Source organism: Mchenga conophoros, linkage group LG9 (genome assembly GCF_057382185.1).
Source record: "Mchenga conophoros isolate Kocher_MC1m ecotype Shallow Benthic linkage group LG9, M_conophoros_male_GT1.1, whole genome shotgun sequence".
Lineage (NCBI taxonomy): Eukaryota > Metazoa > Chordata > Actinopteri > Cichliformes > Cichlidae > Mchenga > Mchenga conophoros.
In genome coordinates, this window is record NC_140534.1 from 36,986,703 (window position 1) to 37,010,220 (window position 23,518).

Genomic DNA, 23,518 nt, shown 5'->3' on the forward strand with positions numbered 1-23,518 from the left:
GTGACACATAGGCTTTTTCTAAGAATTTGATGTTTTTTGATGTTTTTTTTTCTAGTTCCTGAATATTTTTGTTTTCTTCTTTCTTCTTACAGTGGGGCAAAAAAGTATTTAGTCAGCCACCGATTGTGCAAGTTCCCCCCACTTAAAATGATGACAGAGGTCAGTAATTTGCACCAGAGGTACACTTCAACTGTGAGAGACAGAATGTGAAAAAAAAATCCATGAATCCACATGATAGGATTTGTAAAGAATTTATTTGTAAATTAGGGTGGAAAATAAGTATTTGGTCACCTCAAACATGGAAAATCTCTGGCTCTCACAGACCTGTAACGTCTTCTGTAAGAAGCTTTTCTGTCCCCCACTCGTTACCTGTATGAATGGCACCTGTTTGAACTCATCATCTGTATAAAAGACACCTGTCCACAGCCTCAAACAGTCAGACTCCAAACGCCGCCATGACCAAGACCAAAGAGCTTTCGAAGGACACCAGGAAAAGTATTGTAGACCTGCACCAGACTGGGAAGAGTGAATCTACAATAGGCAAGCAGCTTGGTGTGAAAAAATCAACTGTGGGAGCAATCATCAGAAAATGGAAGAGATACAAGACCACTGATAATCTCCCTCGATCTGGGGCTCCACGCAAGATCTCATCCCGTGGGGTCAAAATGATCATGAGAACGGTGAGCAAAGATCCCAGAACCACACGGGGGGACCTGGTGAATGACCTGCAGAGAGCTGGGACCAAAGTAACAAAGGTCACTATCAGTAACACACTACAACGGCAGGGAATCAAATCCCGCAGTGCCAGACGTGTTCCGCTGCTGAAGCCAGTGCATGTCCAGGCCCGTCTGAAGTTTGCCAGAGAGCACATGGATGATACAGCAGAGGATTGGGAGAATGTCATGTGGTCAGATGAAACCAAAGTAGAACTTTTTGGTATAAACTCAACTCGTCGTGTTTGGAGGAAGAAGAATACTGAGTTGCATCCCAAGAACACCATACCTACTGTGAAGCATGGGGGTGGAAACATCATGCTATGGGGCTGTTTTTCTGCCAAGGGGACAGGACGACTGATCCGTGTTAAGGACAGAATGAATGGGGCCATGTATCGTGAGATTTTGAACCAAAACCTCCTTCCATCAGTGAGAACTTTGAAGATGAAACGAGGCTGGGTCTTCCAACATGACAATGATCCAAAACACACCGCCCGGGCAACAAAGGAGTGGCTCCGTAAGAAGCATTTGAAAGTCCTGGAGTGGCCTAGCCAGTCTCCAGACCTCAACCCCATAGAAAATCTGTGGCAGGAGTTGAAAGTCCGTGTTGCTCGGCGACAGCCCCAAAACATCACTGCTCTCGAAAAGATCTGCATGGAGGAATGGGCCAAAATACCAGCTACTGTGTGTGCAAACCTGGTAAAGACCTATAGTAAACGTTTGACCTCTGTTATTGCCAACAAAGGTTATGTTACAAAGTATTGAGTTGTATTTTTGTTATTGACCAAATACTTATTTTCCACCCTGATTTACGAATAAATTCTTTACAAATCCTACCATGTGGATTCATGGATTTTTTTTTCACATTCTGTCTCTCACAGTTGAAGTGTACCTCTGGTGCAAATTACTGACCTCTGTCATCATTTTAGGTGGGGGAACTTGCACAATCGGTGGCTGACTAAATACTTTTTTGCCCCACTGTATGTGATGAGAAAGAAATTATTTTACCTCTCATCATGGCTTTCCCTGCTTCCCAGAAGACAGATGCTGATGTTCCAGGAATGTCATTAAAGCCTAAATATAGAGTCCATTTTTTTTTTTAAAGTATTTGATAAACTCTTCGTCTTTGAGCAGTGATATATTAAATCTCCAGTTTTTACTTGGTGTAGTATTATTCTTCTGTATTAGTGTTAAAGATACAGGAGCATGATCGCTGACAGCTATAGGATGAATCTCAGTGTCTGAAATGTTACTCAGCAATGAGCTTGTGAAGAGAAAATTATTTAGAAGATAAAGAAACTCACAACTCAGATATCTATTTTTTACATGCGCATGGGCAGTCAACGATCCGATCTGCTTTGCACTGATGTGCACAACAGATGAGACACAGAAAAAGCGCCCAGGGCATCCTGAACGACCTTTATTTATACTTAAAGCAAGTCTCCACAGCAGTAGGAGTGTCATGTATTGAACTCCTTAAAAGGAGAAAGAGAGGGGGAGCGCCAGTCTGTCTGTTTAAAACCGGATGTCACCACATTCCTTTTACACATATGGCTTCAATTTCTCTCTCCCTGTGTTGGCTCCAATTCACAACCTCTTCTTCCTTTAAATGAAGCTACAACTTAAGCATAATCACAAAATTAAAAATCTTTCATCAGAGCTGCTGAACAGAAAATAATCCAGACGAGGTTTTTTTTTTTTTTTTTTTTTTTTTTTGTACTCGTTTTTATTCATTTTCAAATTAAACCGTAAGTCTTTTTTGTAGATGGAATCTTATTTAATGCAACCACAAACCCAAACTCAAAGGGGTCTGGTGATGCCAACCTGTATGGATTGTTGCTAAAACAGTATGCAGTCAGAAGGAAAACAAACGTCTTCTTTCAGCCAGTCAGAGCTGTGCTCGCTGTCCAAGCCTTTTTGTTTCAATCACAAAAACTGGACCAATCCTGGGACAAAAATCAAACACTGCAAAAGCCAAAAAAGAAAAGGTTAAAAACTGTATTTGGTGACTAATCATGTTTGATTCACCCCCCAGGTTTGGGAGCGGTTCTGTGGGCCGTAATGTGAATATTTAAGAAATTGGACAATGTTTCTGTTCAGGCATGATGCAAGGTAGTGCTCCTCCAGTCTGCTTTGTAGGCCATTTTGGAAGCAGCAGTCAGGTGAACAGCAGATGTAATTCCATTTTTCGATCTCCAGGCCATCTTTGAAGAAAAGCATGAATGGTATGATGCCGAAAAGCATGAATGATGTGATGCCGACTCCATGGTTAAGTCGGTGGCGCCGCACCGACTTAACCTTTTTAACCTTAAAAAAAGATGGCGCCGGTGCATGTGGCTTGCTGTCTATCACTGCCAGTGTTGTTTGTTTGTTTTGATTTTATTGACTATTGTAATAAATGCCAACTCTCTCTTGGTGTATGATCGCCTAACCGTACTGGATCTCCGACCTTCTGCCAAAGGCTGGGCAAAGTGGAACCAAGCTGGACATAAAACTTTGCCCCCGCTAATATCGGAGATCCCGGCTCACCTGTGCCGTGTTCCAGATCCACCACTCCGGCAAAAGTGCTGACGCCGGGGTCGAAGGGCTGGCTTCCTGGTGAAGCTGAAAGCTTCTTTAAGGTATTCTCTTAAGCCCTTATCCAGAAAACAAGGAGCGGTGCCAAACTTCTGTTTCTCTCGGCGATCGTTGGAACCTGTCTGTACCTGGCTGGTAACTGTCATCTGCCTGGATGGGATGTTCCAGTCCCGCCGGCGTGGTGTGAATCTGCGGAACCTGTGGCCTCTGTGTCGGGCTTCTAGGACGGCTAGTGACGGGGATCCGCCGCTTACCGCCAGAATTGGCCTGGTAAATGCTAGGTCCCTAGCGAACAAAACGTTTATCCTGAAGGATTTCTTCACATCCCGAGGACTGGATTTTCTCTGTGTGTGCAAGACGTGGATGAGCGCTGGGGAGTGCAGCCTCTTCTCAGATCTTCTACCTGGCGATTGCTGTTATTCTAATTCCCCACGTATGTTGGGCCGAGGAGGAGAAATAGCTACGATCTTTAAAAGTCATTTTAAATGTAAGAAGCTATCAACCCCGTCGTTCACCAGCTTTGAACTGTCTGTTTGAGTTGGGCTGCTCTCACACAGTGTTGTGTGCGGTGGTTTATCGGCCTCCAAAATACAATAAGGACTTTGTGAGTGACTTTGCTGACTTCTTGGCTGAATTCCTGCCAAAATATGATCGTGTTCATATTGTTGGGGATTTTAATATTCACGACTGTTGTCCTGATATGCCCATGGCGAAGGGCTTTTTAAACCTTATTGATTCGTTTAATCTGGTGCAATGTGTGACAGGTCCCACACGTGAACGTGGACACACACTTGATCTTGTTTTATATCATGGCTTTTCTGTTTTTAACATAGATTTGTGATGCTGTGTTTTATGACCACAGTCCTGTGATGTTTGAAGTTCCTCTTGCCTGTGCCTCAGTTAAACCTCGCGCTGCTGCTCAGCACTGTCGTGTTTTAACTCCTCCACTGCTGAACACTTTTCATCAAGTCTCTCCTTGTGCTCGTTACCTCTCAGTCTCTGTTTCCTGCTCTGCTGTCTTTGACAGGTTTGAGCATGTGACTCTTTCCTTTTTAAAGGAGACTGTTGGTCGTTTTAAGTCTGTAGGGTCTCCAAATGATGCCGTCCCTCCTCAACTTTTAAAAGAGTTGTTACCTACAGTTGGTTCTTTCGTTCTTGAGCTGGTAAACCATAGTCTGACTGTCGTCAGGTGTCGTCCCTAAAGATTTTAAACATGCAGTAGTCAAACCCCTGATTAAAAAACCTGCTCTGGATCCTACGGTTCTTGCAAATTACAGGCCTATCTCCAAACTACCTTTTCTTTCCAAAATTCTTGAAAAGGTAGTTTACAGCCAAATAATGGCCTTCCTGGAAAAGCAAAATGTGTTAGAGGTTTTCCAATCTGGTTTTAAAGCCTTTCATAGCACTGAATCAGCCCTTTTAAAAGTTTTTAATGACATATTTTTAGCGACTGATGCTGGGGACTGTGTTGTTCTTGTGCTTTTAGATTTGACAGCTGTGTTTGATACCGTGGATTATGCCCTTTTATTCTCTCGTTTGGAGCACTGGGTGGGCATTAGGGGCACAGCACTGGAGTGGTTCAGGTCCTACTTGGCGGGGCGAACTTTTTTGTGTCAGCCTCGGTGACTATGTGTCGTCCTCCGCTCCCCTCTTGTGTGGTGTCCCACAGGGCTCAGTTCTAGGCCCCCTCCTCTTCTCTTTATATCTGCTTCCTCTTGGTTCTGTACTGAGAAAGCACGGCATTCCTTTCCACTTTTATGCTGATGACTGTCAGATCTATGTCCCTCTAAAGAAAAAAGGCAGATACCTCACACAGCCATTACTTCAGTGTCTCGATGACATTAAGGCTTGGATGTCTGTTAACTTTTTAAAATTCAATGATAAAAAGACAGAGGTGATGGTTTTTGGCAGCCCCACTGAGACCCCCAATGTGTATGTAAATTCCCTGGCACAGTATGTTAAGCCAACTGTCACAAACCTGGGGGTCAAAGTGGACTGTGAACTGAAGCTTGACAGTCAAATTAAGGCCGTGGTAAAATCTAGCTTCTTTCACCTCAGGCAGCTGGCAAAAATAAAGCCAATTCTTTCACGGCAGCACTTTGAGACAGTGATCCACGCCTTTGTTAGCACTCGGCTGGATTACTGTAATGCACTTTATATTGAGGTGAGCGCATCATATATTAGTCATCTACAGAGGGTGCAAAATGCCGCAGCTCGTCTTTTAACTGGCACTCGAAAGTTTGAGCACATTTCCCCTGTTGTAGCTTCACGTCACTGGCTGCCCATTTCTTTTAGGATTCATTTTAAAATTCTTTTATTTACTTTTAAAGCTCTCCATGGCCTAGCTCCATCTTATCTCTCTGAGCTGCTACAGCCTTATACACCCACCCGCTCTCTCAAGTCAGCTGATCAGCTGCTCCTGAAGATACCCAGGACTGGGCGTAAACTTAGAGGAGATCGTGCTTTTGCTGTAGCAGCTCCAAAACTGTGGAACGAGCTTCCTTTAGAGATTAGACAGGCCACTTCTTTATCTGTTTTTAAGTCACTCTTGAAAACCCACCTCTTTACCCTGGCCTTTGACACCACGTGAGATGTTGGTTTTTATTTTTATTTTAGTTGTTTTTAGGTGATTCGATGCTGTTTTATCTTGTTTTTGTTTTAATATAGGGCTGTTTTAATTTTATGTTTTATTTATTTATTTCGCTGCTTTCTGTTATTCTATTGTTTTAACTTATTTTCTGTACAGCACTTTGTTCCTGTGCTGGGTATTTTAAAGTGCTTTATAAATAAAATTGGATTGGATTGGATGGGGCCAGGTAAGCGACCAGAGACAGCTCCATAAGGAGTGGGTTAGCTAAGCCAGTTTTGTCGGTGCTGTCCAACGTCATGTACTGTTCATAGCTGGGTACAGTGATGCAGGTAGACAGAGGTTTGCCACATGATGCACTTAGCTCTCAGACAACGTTTGGGAACATAGGAAGGCAGTTTTTAGATATTGCGGGGTCCAGTTGGAGGAAAAAGCCTGTGAACTGCGACAGCTTCTGAGCTGGCAGAGGAGAGGGCTAGTCCACCTGCAGCTTCTTAGCTGCACAGTGAATCAGGGGCTGACTGCCGAAGCAGTGGCGGCACATTGGGGCTGTGCACACGTCATCACAGATAATCTGCCTTAAAGGCGTGAATAAAGGTTTCCTCAGCCAGGACACGTGAGGGCATGATATCCCATACCACGTGTGTTGTACCGAGTGTATTGACTGAAAAGGAACTACTTCAGCCTTTGGTTTAAAACTACTGTTAATAGAGGAAATTTGAAGGTTGAGTTTGTTCCACGACTGCATTTCACTCACTGCCTCTGTTTGTATCTCTTTCACTGCAGGACCAACATGGAGCAAGAAGTCAGTGCTCTCAGGAGGCCGACAAACCTCACAGAAGAAAGGAAGAGAAAACATACAGTTGTGATGAGTGTGGGAAGGATTTTACCCAGTCTGGAAATTTAAAAAAACACCAACTCATCCACAGTGGAGTTAAAGCGCACAGCTGTGGCTTGTGTGGAAAGTCTTTTACCCATGCTAGAAGCTTTAAAAGACACCAACTCATCCACAGTGGAGTTAAAGCATACAGCTGTGACTTGTGTGGAAAGTCTTTTACCCATGCTGGAAGCTTTAAAAGACACCAAATCATGCGCAGTGAAGTTAAACCATACAACTGTGATTTGTGTGGAAAGTCTTTTAACCGTCCTGGAAACTTAAAAACTCACCAACTCATACACAGTGGAGTTAAAGCGTACAGCTGTGACTTGTGTGGAAAGTCTTTTACCCAGTCTGGAAATTTAAAAAAACACCAACTCATGCACAGTGGAGTTAAAACGCACAGCTGTGAGTTGTGTGGAAAGTCTTTTACCCAGGCTGGAAACTTAAAAAGACACCAACTCGTCCACAGTGGAGTTAAAGCGTACAGCTGTGAGTTGTGTGGAAAGTCTTTTAACCGTCCTGGAAACTTAAAAACTCACCAACTCGTCCACAGTGGAGTTAAAGCGTACAGCTGTGAGTTGTGTGGAAAGTCTTTTAACCAGTCTGGAAGTTTAAAAACGCACCAACTCGTCCACAGTGGAGTTAAAGCGTACAGCTGTGACTTGTGTGGAAAGTCTTTTACCCACCCTGCAAGCTTAAAAACACACCAACTCGTCCACAGTGGAGTTAAAGCGTACAGCTGTCACATTTGTGGAAAAACTTTCCGCTGGCTAGTCAGCCGAGACATTCACCTACGCATTCACACCAAAAATGATGTTTACTGCTGTGATCAGTGTGGTAAAGCTTTTGTGACATACAAAAACTTACAGCACCACACGTTTACCCACACTGACGAGAGACCTTATAAATGTGACCTGTGTGAGAAGACTTTTAAATCTCCACATTACCTCAAATCACACCAAAAGATTCACAGCAGAAAGAAACTCTAAAAGTGCAGTTACTGTGAGGTATGTATTTTTCTTTTAACAGTTTTACAATTTTATATGAATGAAGTTTAATTTCAAAGCTTAAAAGTTTTAAAAGCTCCTCCCCTTTCTCTCTATCTAACATTCACACTCCAATGGATGCATCGGAGAGCAGGTTGGAGTCAGTATCTTGTGGGATGCAGAGTAGAGCATCCAGGGGTTTAATCACCAGTCTTCCCATTAAGTAGATTACCTACAAATGAAGACTCATTGTTGCCCAGTAAGCTGAGTGTTATAATGTAAACAGTAAGATATAATTGGACACTGGCACAGATACTCCTTATTTCAGGCGCCATTAAAAATAAAAATGTTGAAAGAATTCCCTGACTTCCACTGTCTTTGTGTCTTTGTTTAGAAGCAGAGCGACACAGACGGATCCAGTTCTCAACCCTGTCGTCACTGTGGTAGTGGGAAAGAGTTTCTCTGTGACTTTTGTGAAAAAACTTTCAATCATCAAGAGAACCTAAACAACATCAACTCAGACACACTGGAGACAAAACGAACTACTGCAAAGAATGTGGGAGAGGCTTCCCTAAACCAAGTGAATTAAACCAAAATTAACTCTGTCACATGGGGTCAAAAACCATCTCTCATTCACCACTGCGGATCATCTTAAAGTGCATGGAAGAGTCCACACAGGAGAGAAACCATACAAATGCAGAAACTGGGAGAAAAGTGTCTCGCTGTCAGGAAGTCGTAACAAACATGAACGTACATACATGGAGGGGAAACTACAGCTGTGACCAGTGTGACAAATCAAAACATTTCACACCCATTGATTTTGAAAACCTTCAATATGAACTAAAGCCATCAACAGGATGTGAAACGACCACTGATGTGACTTTATATCCAAGAAAAAGATAAAAAGTCAAGCTGATCTGGGTCTGGGTTGTACTTTGGTGTATTACCACCTTAAACAGTTTGATCTTTTTGTGGTTTCATTGACTCAGTTATGTCAGATTTCCTCTCTGTCCTGGTCTGGATGCTCATCTGTAAAGAAGTAAAACTCGGATGGTTCAGTGGTCTCTAGCAGCTGATTAGTGAGCCAGCACTTCTGTGTATCATGCAGTTGTGCTTCTTTTCCTCTTGTGTCGACTCAGCTCAGTTACTCGGTTAGAGGGTTCCACATATACAAGAATCCTTCCTGGAATCTTTTTTTTGGTATGAGGTGTTCTTGGGAAGACGTCACACCACCACCACTGTGTCAGGCTGTTCCTGTGATCTTCTTTTAATGCCACGTGTAACGGGACTCAAATCTCTCGAAAAACTACAGCTTCCGTCTCATTTACCAACAAACATCATCCAGATGTTTGTTGTTAGATGTGAGATGAGCCTTTCTGTTGTTGAATCTCTCCCCCCATTGAATCTCTTATTGCTGAATCATGACCTCTGACCTTATCTAAGCTAAGTAAGGCCTGCAGGTCTTTAGATGATGATCTGGGTTCTTCAGTGACCTCCTGGATTAGTCATCGATGCACTCTTGCAGTATTTCTAGTCAGCCACTTGTTCCTGGGAGGCTTGAGTACTCTTCCATTTTTCCTGTAGTGTGGATAATGGCTCGTAGTTCGCTTGAGTCCCAAAGCCTTAGAAATGACTCCGTAACCTTTTCATACTGATGTCAGTGACTTTGTTTCTCTGCTGTTTCTTTTGATCGTATCATGATGTGCTGCTGTGTGAGGTCTTTCAGCCGGCTTCCATACATGGTCAGGTTGTTTTTCATACCTTTTTACCCTTAACAAATGAAACCATTTACAGACTATTTTCCACTGACCCAGGTAACCTTTGTCATATTTCTTTCCTTTTTGATCATCTGAAACATTCAAATGTTGAGTCCTTCAGGTGTAACCTTGACTGTTTTCCCAGTTGCAGCTTAAGCTAGGCTTAATCCTTCCTCTTTATACTACTGCTTAGCCACAACCAGCTGTGACAATGTTTATGGCTGGTTTGGTTAAAGTGCCAGTTTAGTAAATAGGAGAGGGCTCTCAATCCCACCAGTGCATAAAAACGTGAGTTCTCTGTCATTGCTCACTTTCTGTAAGAATGTCATGGCCCTGGGTCTTTTGACCCAGCGTTTTGTGTTTTCTATTATTGTGATGTATTTTGGTTCTGGTTTTCTCTTTCTTTGGGTTTTGGTTCTGTTCTACCCCAGTTTAGTATTTAGGCTTTTCTGCCTGTGTATTCCTGTGTCAAGTCCGGATTTCTTAGTCTGTGTCTTTGCATGTGTGAGTTCCTGTTTTATTTTGTAGGTCTGTGTCTCTCGTCAGTGTTTCTAGTTTCACTCCCCTTGTCCCGTTATGTCCAATTACTCCCAGCCGTGCCTCCGTCTGTTTCAGGTCTGTTTTTTTGTTTAGCTTTTCCCAGTTTAGGTTACTCCCTGGGGTCCGTTCTTCGTACCTCGCTAAGTAAGTTAGCTGGATTTGATTGTTGACGATTTCGCGTGATCTCGGATCGTTCGGTTCTCCGAAGCTCATCCGGGACTTGCTGTCATAGCAACAGATCCGTAAGCGTAAACCTGCTCGGGAGCAGGCTTACTTTATGTAAACAGGATTAGATCGCGGCCACGCAGGTATGTCCGCTTCATTTATACGAAAGCAACAGCGATATTTTACCACTGTTTTTCCATAAATAAATATTATCAATCTAACTAAAGATAATGCAGCACTTGATTCTTTTATTGATTTCATACAGATACATACAGGTCATTTCCTAAAAAAGGGAAATGTACTATTAATCATTCTATTTCATGTATGTGATTATTTCAGATGTAATTCTTATTTTAGAGTAGTAATAGTAAATTACTTCGTGTAATCAAGATGAGAGACCACGGCTATAAAAGCGAAGGTGGATTTGGGAAGCCTGTCGCAGCCATATCCTGTCCGTTTACGCGAGCCACCCATTGTGGAAGGTGCAAGATTGATAAGGAGAGTCCTCAGAATTCAGCGTATATTGCGGGATAGACAGGATCCTTTAGCTCAGCGCGACAGTGTGCTCATAGATAGATATCCATTTTCCCGTGAGGGTATTATTTACTTAACCAACTTGTTGACGAGGGGGTGCAGGACCACCACCTGTCTTTTTTTGCTCTGCCCTTTTCTTGGTTGCTGTTATAAACAAACAAACAGATTATTTCAGGGTCTCTTTCCAAGAGACGAAAAGCAATATAAGTGATAAATATTACCATTCTGTAGAATATTCTTATATTTCACTTTTACTTGTTCCCATGTTCTAGTGGGTCCTGTTGTGGCTCTAATGTGAAAGAGGATATAATGTAATATAATATAATAAATTTACCCTACCGCCTACTGGTGTTGGCCAGAGGGGCCGATGGCGCGATATGGCAGCCTCGCTTCTGTCAGTCTGCCCCAGGGCAGCTGTGGCTACAACTGTAGCTGCCTCCACCAGTGTGTGAATGTGAGAGTGAATGAATAGTGGCATTGTAAAGCGCTTTGGGTGCCTTGAAAAGCGGTATATAAATCCAATCCATTATTATTATTATTATTATTATTATTATTAAATTACTTACGAGTTTAATTTGTCAGCAACTTTCTGCCAGCCCTCTCTCCTTGCTTTTGCAGCCTTTGCAGTGTTCCCTTGCGTTTTAATTAAACTCTGAAACTCCTGAAATCCCTCAATCAAGAGTTCTTGCTCTGCTGCCGAAAAATACTGAGCGCGCTCCTTCGACATTTTCGCCGACCAATCAAAGGGTTGCCGATCAATGTTTCTACTATCGATGCGTAGCCCCTTTTAAGCCACCCAGTGATCTCACGTTACTTCATCCAGCTGTACTAATTGTCAACAACAGGTGTGTTCGGAGAACCGGAATAGCGAGCTCAAAGTTAGCGCAATGATTTGATCTTGGATATAGTAAGCGAGGTACGAAGAACGGACCCCTGTTCTGTTTTTTCCCACCCTCGCCTTTGTTTATTATCTCACTGTCAATAAAGCTTCCTCACCTCAGTTGTGCTGCATCCTGGGTCCTTTAATATCTTACACCTGGCTCGCGTCGCGAACCGTGACAAAGAAAGCATGTTATCCTCAGGCAGAGCTGCAGACGATCAAGAATCCATAACTACTGGATGGTGGACGTTTCTCTAAGCAGACAGTCAGTTCTTGGGATGCCAGCTGGATGTAGTTTCACAACCTTTAACTTAATCTCTGTGTGTTTTTGACATCTTATGCTCTGGTTTAACTTTCAAACAACCTGATTAATGAAAGCACATCAAATAACTCCTGTTTGTCATCAGCGGTGGCTTTAGGATCATCCTCACCTGCTCATGGTTGCAGTTGTTTATCGGTTGAATTGGCATTTACTTTATAGTGTGATAAGATGTTAATAAGCGTATAAAGCTGTAAAGCCTCTTGAGTGACTTAAATCGCCTTTCTTCCTCAGTGTGATGCTCAATGTGAACTGCAGGTCGTCTTGATGATGTCTATATGCCTTAACGCATTGAGTTTCTTCAATATCATTGGTTAATTAGATATTTAGATTGATAAGCAGCCAAAATTGTGGACCTACTAAAGTGACCAGTGAGTATACAGTCTGGTTATCATCATGTTTAACTTTGTTCACATGCACTGATGAATGAACAGCTGATGGCTGTAGCATAACACCCACTGTAGAAAACAGTATTCGTAATCAGGAAACATTAAATGCTGAGTGTTTCCTCCCCACTACAGTTGTGATATATCTTCAGGTGTCAGAACTTCTCACAGTCCTTCAATCATTCCACCAAAACACTGATGCTGAAATACCTGACACATCCCTGTACAGCACAAACCCCCCATAACCATCTAAATTAAGATTTTCTTGTAATAAAAGTAGTAAAGGGAAGAAACTTTCAACACTAGAACAGGAGGGGTCCTTTTCACATCGGACTAAAACAGCAGCTGTAATTTGTATTTACTCAAATGACTTCAGGTCTGCACAGACCTCCCCTCACCACCTCCTGAGTACCCAGGAGAACACCAAGGCGTTCGTATATAAAAGCCACTTCACCAATAACTGGTTTCAGCTTTTACCTTGTGACAGGAATGTTCTTTCACCTCAAAATGACTTGATACAAATCATGAGACACATGTTTGACAGATTACACAATAATTTTATAAGCAAATTGACATTTTAAAATATTGTAATACTATCATATGTGAGAAATAATTCCTAGAATAAAGACTGAGCTGCTTAAGACTGAAATCATTGCTTTTGTGTTTTGTGTAATGCTCTCAAAGTTACTCAGAGTTCTCTATGAAAATTATTTATTCAAGCTTTGTATCCCATTATGCATTACATCTAAGGAAGAAAATGGAAAGGTTCGAGTAATGCCAAAAAAACCTCTCTTTTGCTGATGATGTATTGTTCCATACCTCAGATTTCATATACAGAGAGTAGGGTGCAGTGAAGGATTTTTCCTGTCCACAAAATAAACACACAGGTGCATTTAAAACTTTGATTTCTCTGGATGAGTATTACAGTCTTTTATATTCTTTATTTCAAGAGGTGTTTAGGATAAATGTTTTCAAGGAATTCCCTGACTTACACTATCATTGTGTGTTTAGCAGACTGAAACCGATGGATCCGGTCCTCAACCCTGTCATCAGTAGCGGTTTTAGATACAGGCGACATGGGCGGTTGCCCGGGCAGCATTGTGGTGGGGGGCGGCATCACGGGCATCGGCAAAAAAAAAAAAAAAAAGCTTGTATTGGGAATGGCATAGGCACTGATCGGTTTTCTGTCGCCCATTTGCTGGGAGTAAGGGCGCCCTCCGTTTGCGAGGTGCGCCTGCTGCTTGCGGCACAAGGAGGAAAGGGCGGAGCGGCGAGGATTCTCTGGCTGGCTGGAGCGGCATCTAATAACCAACTCGCAAAATAAAAACAAAACAACAAACACGAAAACACCAGACATTATGATACAGACTTATAATTTGCACCGATGTTTTTCGAAATTCTATACGCGAAAAGTGAGCGCGAGAGCCCTCGGTGCGCCTGCTCGCTGCTGAAGTCAAAGTAAACTTTATTGTCATCTCCGCTACATACAGTCCAGTATATAGAGACACGAGACGACGAGGCTCCAGTTACAGCGGTGCAAGTAAACAAACAACAAATATAAGAAGAGTAAGAAAATAAATATACACTTTAGGACCAGGGGTAAAGGATCAATAACAATTTAAAATTTATAATTTACGTTTTGATGATTTAATGTCTCACACACAACCCGTCGAAAGGGGAGGGGGACATGCTGCTTCCAAGTTGAGCACATTTCATTTATAATGATGTAAATCCAAGCCCATTATGGATTCATGATTTGAATCCTGGGTTGTGTGAAATCCCAGAAATAAACCTTAGACAAAGTGAATCTGTGAACTAAGGTGTAGGTCTACTAGGTTATGTTGTGGTGATCGTCGAGTTGGTGAATTTGTGTTCATACTGGAGTGCAAAATTAAAACCAATGTAAGATGGACAAGAAAAGTTCAAAGCCATCAGGTCCTCAGTTTAGAAAAAAGAGAAAAGAGGAGGAGAAACGAGCAAAAGATACAGGTAAGCAGATGTGTGATTGGATAATGGCAGGTCATCCTGAAATGATCAGTGATGCCATTGTAAGTTCATAGGAGACGTTAAACTCATAGTGAGACTCCTGCTTATCAGGGATGTAAATCCTTAGGTGACGGCCAAGCAGAAAAGCACTCTCCGCCTGTGAGTGAAAACCCCACCCTTTCCTATTGGTCGAAAAATGTACCATGTCAACCAATCAAAAAAATGATATGGCAACATGGCATTTAGTTGTTTAGGAAAAGGGAAGTTTTAGGAGTGACGGCGTGTTTTGAGATGTGATGGATTTGCGACATTTAGCGCAAATCTTGTGTAGTTAGTGTGTAGTGTAGTCAATTGCCCAACATTGGTCATTATTTACTGTGGTTTGCAGACAGAGTTACAGGACTCTCTCCCAGACCACAGACTCATGATACAAGTCAGAGTTATATAAAGAAAAATTAAATTAAAAAGAAAGTTGTGTTTTCAAAATTGGAGTTCAAGTTATTTTTACTTCCAATAGTGTTAACATCCTACACAGGTCATGAACAAGATTGTTTTTAAGTTTCATTGTAAGTGGGCTAAAGCATTTAATTAAAAGTAGTCTAACATAAATGTAAATGATGTAATTTGATTATTTTAATAAACATGTAACTTGGATGGATTCGATGCTGGCGTGACCACAGTGCACACGTCTGCTGTCGCTCACAGTGGTCCAAGTGTCCACTCAGGGAGTTTGTGTGTTCGCTCAGACACATGAAACATTAGAGGGAACATTGTTTGTGATCATTTCCAGTGTTTAGTGATCTCTGTGCCTCCCTTATATTTGGTCTCTGTGTTTCTCAGTTGCTCCGTCTCCCCTGTCAGTTGTATCCCCTAGTCAACACTGTGTCTCAGGGTTACATTTCCTGTTTTACTTTGAAACTCAATACATGAACGTATTGAGGCTGTCTCCCAATTCAGGGTCTGCAGCCTTAAAGTACGCAGCCTCAAGGGCCGCGTACTCAAAGACCGCTAAGGCCGGAAGTGCGAGGCTTGTGTAATGGGACGGTCTAGCCTCCGTTGCGCTGATACTGTTGTTTGTCAATAAAGTTTAAAAAAAAAAAAGCCTCCGTTGCGCTGCCCAGGTTGCCTAGCAACCATGATACTAACCACTGGAAACGTGTCATACAGCTTTGTTTGACAGAAATGAAGGAGAAAATCTTTTGTTCATTTGTTTGTTTCTACATGAGCTTTGATCATTCTCTGTGAGATGAAGCTCAGCTATTGAACGGCGTATATTTTAAAGTAAAGGCTTTAAAACCAAGTTAGTACAAACGTCACTAATGTCACATAACTTTGCAGACATGTGGCCAACAGTAATGTTTAATGTTCTTCGTTATTAAACATTTGCACATAAATAAGTGACACAATATTCAGTGCTTTCTTTTCACAGTTTACTCTTCGGCCGTTCCGCTTCTGCTGTCTGCGGCAGAATTCTCCACACCGACTGCCGCGCTATGAATTGTGGGATATGTTGGGCCACGAAGTCTACACTGCCACAGCCTTAAAATTCAGGGAAATGAAGGACGCATTTCAGGGCCATATTTCGAGCAGCCTTTGAATTGGGACAGCCTTCGGCGCGCCGCTGTGACGTAATCGGCCTTGAAATGCGTACTTTAAGGCTGCAGACCCTGAATTGGGAGACAGCCTGAGTTTCACTTCCCTTGGGTCTCGTCATGTCTGATTTCTCCCAGCTGTGCTCCCCTTCTGTGTCTCATTCTCCTCGTTATTCTCCAGTGTATTCAAGCCCTGTGTTTCTCGGTGTTGACGTTACGTCCTTTCTCATGTTGTGTGTCTGTTCCTACATCTCCGTGTATGTTTTGTTAGATTTTGCCCAGTTTAGGTTTTGTATGGTTTTCTCTGTTCAGCAATAGAGCTGCTTTGTGACTTTCAGTCCCGCCTCAGTTGAGTCTGTGTTTGGGTCCTTTTCCTGCCTGCACACAGCCATAACATGACAAACCGTGTGTTAAGTTTGCCTTATGAAAACAGTTTGACGTGACAAATAAAAGGTTTGAGCTACGATTTCACTTCCTGTATTTCAGAGTGTCGACCCAAACTTTCAGAGTCAGAATATTTGATTAATCTCTGTTGCTGCAAGACAGTAAAAACAATCACTGAATTAACTGGATTTAATAAATTATTATAGTACAAAGTTGCAAACATCACAAACAGCTATAATATAACAATTAACTAAATAATTTTTTATTTTATTTGTTTATTTATTTTTTGCCTGTCCTGTTCAGTTCTTTAGCAATCAGAATTTTTGTCTGAAGGCCAGGAAAGATGCCCAACGGATGTATTTTTTCAAGTGGAGAAAATATGCCAATGCCACATTGTTCCACTTGATTGATCTATATTATCATTGTTTATTTATTTTTTAACTTTCTTTTATTTCATTTTCAAATCCAAATTGTATTTTAAGTTATTACAAGTTGGACAGACAACAATACAGAAAGGGAGAAATAAAACAGAGGGGAAGGAGGGACAGTAAAATAAGATTTCTTTGGCTCTCGGAGGAGGTGGACCCATCTTTCACCCTCTCCCTTCCTTATCTTCCCTGCTGCTGCTTCTATGTCTTTGTCTAGTCTCATCTAACTCTAGCCTTCAAAGAGTCTCTCAGTCATGTTCTCTAAAACCTAAAGAATTATGGATTTGATCGACTGGTCCCGTAACAAAATTGACACCTTTCTGGGTTTGAGAGAGCTCAATTGTCCCGCAGACAATGTTTGCTACCGGATACTCGATGGTCGGTTGCATTGTGTGTCTGGCTACACTCTCGATGGAGGACATTGAACGACATCTACCAATTTGGAACCACGATAAGAGTGTTCTGGCTGATTGGAGCTGTCTCGGACCTGGCTTATCGAAGAACAAGAAGCGGCTACAGCTGTTCAAAATCCCATAAGGCTGGCCGACATGACAGACGATGGGCAGGGCTGTGAGTAAGACTCTGTTATTGAACAAAATATGGATAAGGTCTTGGAGAAGCTCATGGCTGTGCAATATAGATATATTGCACAGCCATGAGCCATAGATAACATCTTTGAGAAGAAGAATAGGAATTAAGAGAATTGAGAGAATTGAGAGAATTGGTGACCAGTGATAAAATTTAGACCAACTGTAAAAATTGGATGCAGTTGTTCGCACTCAACCCAAACATTCACCATCTTCACTCATGCGGCTATCCAAGGTCGGCTAAGGTCGAAGCTGACTGGAACAACAAAAATTCTCCATGATAACAGGATTGTTGACAGAACTCTTTGTCCCTCCTTCAAGGCCACCTGGGTCCACTGGAGACTGTTGACCTCCGCTCAACCGGGTGTGGTGACACTTTCTGTGAGCTGAACACGGGATACACACAGACACATGCACGAAACATGTACACTGATACTGATGCGTACTATCACCCTCCCTCCCCCGAATGCAATGCCACATCCCATGCTTACCTCCCATCTGATGTGGACGCGGAGGCGCGATCGAAGATTGCAGCAGTCCCAGATCCAGCTGTACACACTGGAATATTCTCCCATGTTGCTTAATTTTGTTTTATTGTTTTATGGTCTAATGATGTCTGTGCTCTGAAACTCTGTTTTCTAGTTTCCATGCACCCGTGCTTGCTGCCCTCTCGTCTCCACACTCCTGCAGGAAGAACACAGCCGTAAATACTTCACACTATGGCAAACTCACACTAACTGACATCTAACTGGGAAACTGACAGGAAGTCTCACGCAACGATCCAGCATCGGAGAGAACTCAACCACACTCCTAAGTAGCTCTCCCGATGAAGCTTGACCAGCTGCACACACCTACACCCACAAACAAGAAAAACAAAGAAAAAACAAGGGACAGTGTCGTGGAAAATTTAACAATAACCTGCAACACACCCAGTGAGCTTGATTTGAAGTGGGTTTAATAAACACATTGCAATGTGGAGAGAGCATCCCAGTGAAACACCATCTCTGAATTGTGGCCACCGCCCTTACATCTTATATACAGGCACACAGACAAAGAACATTCCACAAACTCTTACATGTTGGCCCCTCTCACAGGGGGGCTATACCTCCTCCCTCACAGAGAGAATTATGACCTTGTTTTCTGCTTGGCCGTCACCTAAAGATTTACATCCCTGAAAGGCAGAAGGAGTCCCACTATCTGTTTAACGTCGCCCATTACAATGGCCTCACTGTGTTAACTTTCCACATGCATGTAAACTAGTGACAGGAGTGCTCTTACTATAGTAAAGTGAGAAAGTGATATTACTATAACTAATGTAATATGATTAAATATGTGATTAATGTATGAGAAAAGAAATCTGCCACCACAACAGCAACACCAAATGTCCATAAACTATTCAAGAACCCCGGGTACCCAGACGCAGGTAAAGTGTATTTATTAAGCGCTTTTCATAGACAGGCGGTCACAAAGCGCTGCACAGGATTCTTATCATTCTTATTTTCTGGTTTGTTTGTTTCTTCCCCTTCTCATCCAGTCTGTCTCTGTGTGCTGTGATTAGTGTCCTTATGTTTGTTTACCTCCTACCTCCTCAGTCATGTCTTTGTATCTGTCTTGTGTCCAAATCTTTTTAAAGTGATGCTACATCAATGTGCTCACAGACATTTACCTTACACTATGTTCGAGTTACAGTGCATCATCTGTGAAATATAACAGAGATTACAACCTTCAGCCTTCAGTGAGCTTATGGTGAGCCTACAACGTTATTCGTTAACAACAAAGCAAACGAAGCATGGCTTGACAAGTCTAGAAGATAGTTCAAATTAAATGATTAATTCTAATCTATGTCTCAAAACCATGCAAACCAATGAGTAGTGGAAGAGGTGTAGCTAATGAAGTGGCCAGTCTGAGGGATCTCCCTCCTCCTCGCTGAGTTTCTTTTGCTGCTCTCCTTCGTGTCTTTATAAACTGGTGGTGTTGCCACAGTATTCCTACACGCATTACTGTTTTTATTTACCGATGTGCAATATCTGCACATGCTGCTCCTCTTTCTCACTGTCTGCAGCCAAATGTGTTTTCTCAGGGCATCTGAGTCACGTGATCGCACAGTAACGAATCAAAGCAAATCAGGAAGAAGGGGGCGGAGCAAAGAGTGTGTGCAGGAGAGGAGTCGAGCAGAGAGAGCTGCTTTTTCATGAAACGGGAGTGAAGTAGTGACCTTAGAGGAAAGAAAAAAACTAAAGTATCGATCATAAACCACTACCAACGTCCTGATCGATATCTGCATCGATCTGCCCACCCTTGTCTCCTGGATCGTAGCTGAGATCAGCGTGAACCACGTGGGTCTCTGCTCCCTGATCTGTTTCCTGTGTTTGGAAAGAGTTGCAGCTTCATCGCGGAGTTTCTCTCGGTTTGTGGGCTCATCTAAAGGTAAGCACCGAGCTAACTTTACTGTGAGTTCAGTTCATGTTGAGTTTAGCTCCTGAATGAGGTCTTCTGCTGCTCTCCTCGGTGTCTGTTCACAGTTTATTGTGAACACGTGAGAGAAGAGTGAGAGAGTGTTTGGAGAAAAACACCAACTAATCATTAGCTCAGCATGCTGGGAGAAGTTGGAGCAGAAAAGTCTTTTCATTGTCCCTGCAGCTGTTTTTCTGCCTGCACCAAACCTCTACAGCCTCGTTTCTATTTGTATGGACTCAAATGTCGTCATAAATATTTTGTACTTGTAAATCAAATGCGTATTTGTGCATTGAGTTTTGCAACTTTGCAAATAAGCATTAAGACTATATGTATTTAAATCCTAACAGTATCTGTAACCAGATATTAACAGAAAAATTTGTAACACTTGTAAATATTTTTTACACACATAGACAAATTCTCATCTGTAGATGCACAAAAATAAAATGTTCATTGATTAACAAGTACAAAATATTAATGACTGTTGGGTCTGTGTTCCCACAGGCCCCGCTAGTTTAGAGACTTATTCCTCATGAAGAGCGAAATCAAGACAGAACATCTGTCTCCCATCCCCCCGTTGGTTACAAACACAAGGCAGTGAGTGTGTGTGTGTGTGTGTGTGTGTGTGTGTGTGTGTGTGTGTGTGTGTGTGTGACCTCACCAAAAGGATCATAAAAGCAGGAAGCAACATCAGACAGAATCTTCACAAGGGATTTGCTCATGATAAAACACTACAGCCTCTTCCCAGAACCTCGAGAGGCTGGGGAGGGAGACATAGGAATGTCTTGATCCTATAGTTTGAACCAAGACTTTACAAATTTAAGAAGCACAATGACAACATTCAACAATTTGACTTAACAATGACCACAATTTGAGCCTCGATATTTCAAGTGATAACAGGAAAGTGTGTGTTCTTGATTTTACTACCTGGTGGGATCCACTTTAAAGTTGTCCATAAAATTTAAATGATTAATTTTACAAAAATGAAAGCAATATATCACTGACATACAAATGAGGACAAAAGCTCAGCTTTCTGTTGTGCTTCTAAATACTGTAGGAACCGCAAGTAAGCCTGCAGTGTGAGAGCAAAGTGCTCTAATGGGATAGTGTGATGCTATGAGATCTCTAAGCTATGATGGGGCCTGATCAGTCAAGACTCCGTCCTCTGTTCTTGTTTCACTGTGATGTTACAAAGATCTGTTTTGTGTCCCAGCCGATCAGCAGGAGGAGAAGAGTCTGACGGAGCACCAGACGAACATTTTCAACCATTCGGACTCAGCTCAGCCACTACAGTGGACAAAAATGTCATCAACACAAAAGGTGAAGAACCTATCACTTTTATTGAAACTGTGCACTTCATCAGCGGATGCTTGTTTGTCAAGATTGAAAAGGATTCAAGAAGAAGTTTGTCATTTCGTATGGTATTACCCAGGCTGAAATGAAAGTGTTTCTCACCAGCATCTACAGTGCAATAATCAATACAACTAAAAAGAAAAATGGTTTGACAAACAGTAAAAAGGCAGTAATAAATCACAACAATAAAAAGGGGTAAATAACATAAAATCTTAATTCATAAACAAACTCCAGTCCAAATAGTCACACTCATACAGGTAGCTTCAGCCCTTTCACAGAAGGGGATAATTAAATTAAGTAGTGTGTGTATCTGGGGAGTATATTGTATGCTGTGTGTGTGTGTGTGTGGATAGGAGGCATCAGAGTATAGCTGTGCTAATAGCTGAATGGATGGTTATTGGGTGCAGTCCTGCTTTTCTGAGTCTCCCAAGGGAGTGCAGACACTTTTGTGCTTTTTTTGATAACTGCTGTTGTATTAATGAAGAAGGACGGGTCATCAGCAAGGTGCACACCCAGGAACTTAACACTGCTGACCCTCTCCACAGCAGCACCCTCTATGGTGAAGTCTGTGTGGTGATCTCTGCCAGACTTCCTGAAATCGATCACCATCTCTTTTGTTTTGTCCACATTGTTGGTGAGATTACGGGATCTACACCACACTTCAAGCTGCTCCACATCTATTCTATAAGTGGTCGTTGTCAGTGATGAGACCAACCACAGTTGTTGTCTGCAAATTTCAACAATATGATTAGCACTGAGTCTGGCTTACAGTAATGTGTGAGCAGACTGAACAGCAACGGGCTCAGGACACCCCCAGAGGAAAGTCTGTGCTCAACAAGATGGTCTTTGATGTGTGGCTGCCCACCTTGACTGTCTGTTGCCGCTTTTCAAGAAGCTGAAAACCCATTTGCAGGTTGCAAGGTCCACGCCTGATAGCATCAGCTTTTCCAACTGCTGCAGAATGATCGTGTTAAAAGCTGAGCTGAAGTCGATGAAAAGGACTCTGGCAGAGGGGTGTTCTTCCTCTCCAGGTGTGACAGCATAACATGGAGTGTGGTAGAGAGAGGTCATCTTCTGTAGATCGGTTGGTCCTGTATGCAAACTGAAGGGGAACCAGGTCTATTTGGAGACTGTTCACGATGTGCTTCAAGACCAGCCGCTCGAGGCATTTACTCACAATTGGTGTCCCTTGTCATTGGGGGAGGGGGCTTGTAGTACGTAATGTGTTGGAAGCCCTGCCAAAGCATCGTTCCTCACACTGTGTTGAGAAGCGCTCCACAGTCTGATATTGTTGTCAAGGGAGCAGACATTGGCCGGCAACTGTGTCCGTACGTCTGGCTTGTATTGGTTAGCAGCTAGCCTCGCATTAGCTCCTCTATGCTTACCCTGCTTCTGCATCCTATCACACCGCTTTCTGTGTTTCCTCCTGGGTGTTGCTCAGAAAGAAAAGAAAGAAAAAGAAAAGAAAAACAAACAAAACACCTGGATCACCTGTATGGAGAAAAAAAAATTGTGCAGCATGCAAGATAGACAGCGCACAATGTGCATTGAGGCAGCAGGAAAGAAAGGTGTAGTCCGTGTCTGTGAACACCGGTGTGTACACCTGTGTGCATAGCTGTGTGGATCAGCATGCTTGTATTCCAAAGGTTTCTCCATGTAACGATCTGCTAGGAAGTGTGGGGAGCCATAGCGCCGTCCCCCAGGGTATGAAGCAGGTATGGAGGAGGTCCAGGCCCCAGATATCCAGAGGCCCCAGAGTACAAGGACCCAAGGAGGACCACCAAAAGGGGGGGAACCGTGCCACCCTCCTGGGAAGAGCTGAGTAGAGCCCCAAACGAGAGGTCACCCAGCAGCTACGGAGCAGAGGCCAGAGGGGGTTGCAGTGGCGTGCCCGCGGGCTCTGCCGGCAGCCAGCTGCGGCAGAGAGGACCGAGCTTCAGGCCCAGAGGGCAGAGGCCTGAGGGCATCCCATCCCCCGGAAGGAGCCCAGCCGGGCCACAGGCACCAGGCCCGCCAATCGGCCACCAGGAGTGAGCCGGTACATACATGAGCGCCCAGCCCCAGACGACAAGGACCACCAACACACCAACGTCTGAGGGCATCAGCCACCGGCAGGGAGTGTGGTGAGGGGAGATAGCCCTCCATACTTAGGAGGGCCTGAGATGTACCCAGAGAGGTTGAGTCTAAGACCCAACCTGACATATAGACACAGACGAACAGGCGCACGCAGATACAAACGTGCATTCCCACCCCATGTGCACAACCAAATACTCGGCACTCACCCAACGTGTAGACAGACACAAATAGACACTGCACAGACAGTCACACTCCCCAAACATACTCTATATCACAGGTCCAGGTACCCCCGCCCCCAGAGGGGCAAGCCGCACCTAGACCCAGGAGATGTAAC

At 43.1% G+C, this 23,518-nt stretch overlaps 1 protein-coding gene across 1 annotated transcript; it reads left to right on the forward strand.

Moving 5' to 3' along the window:
• The first annotated feature begins 6,096 nt into the window (after positions 1 to 6,096).
• Positions 6,097 to 12,947, forward strand: LOC146567852 (uncharacterized). Its single transcript, XM_085285878.1, has 3 exons — positions 6,097 to 6,106; positions 6,608 to 7,764; positions 8,138 to 12,947. The coding sequence occupies exons 1-2, from the start codon at positions 6,097 to 6,099 to the stop codon at positions 7,744 to 7,746; spliced, it is 1,149 nt and encodes a 382-aa protein (XP_085142004.1). The 3' UTR covers positions 7,747 to 7,764; positions 8,138 to 12,947.
• Positions 12,948 to 23,518: the final 10,571 nt, after the last annotated feature.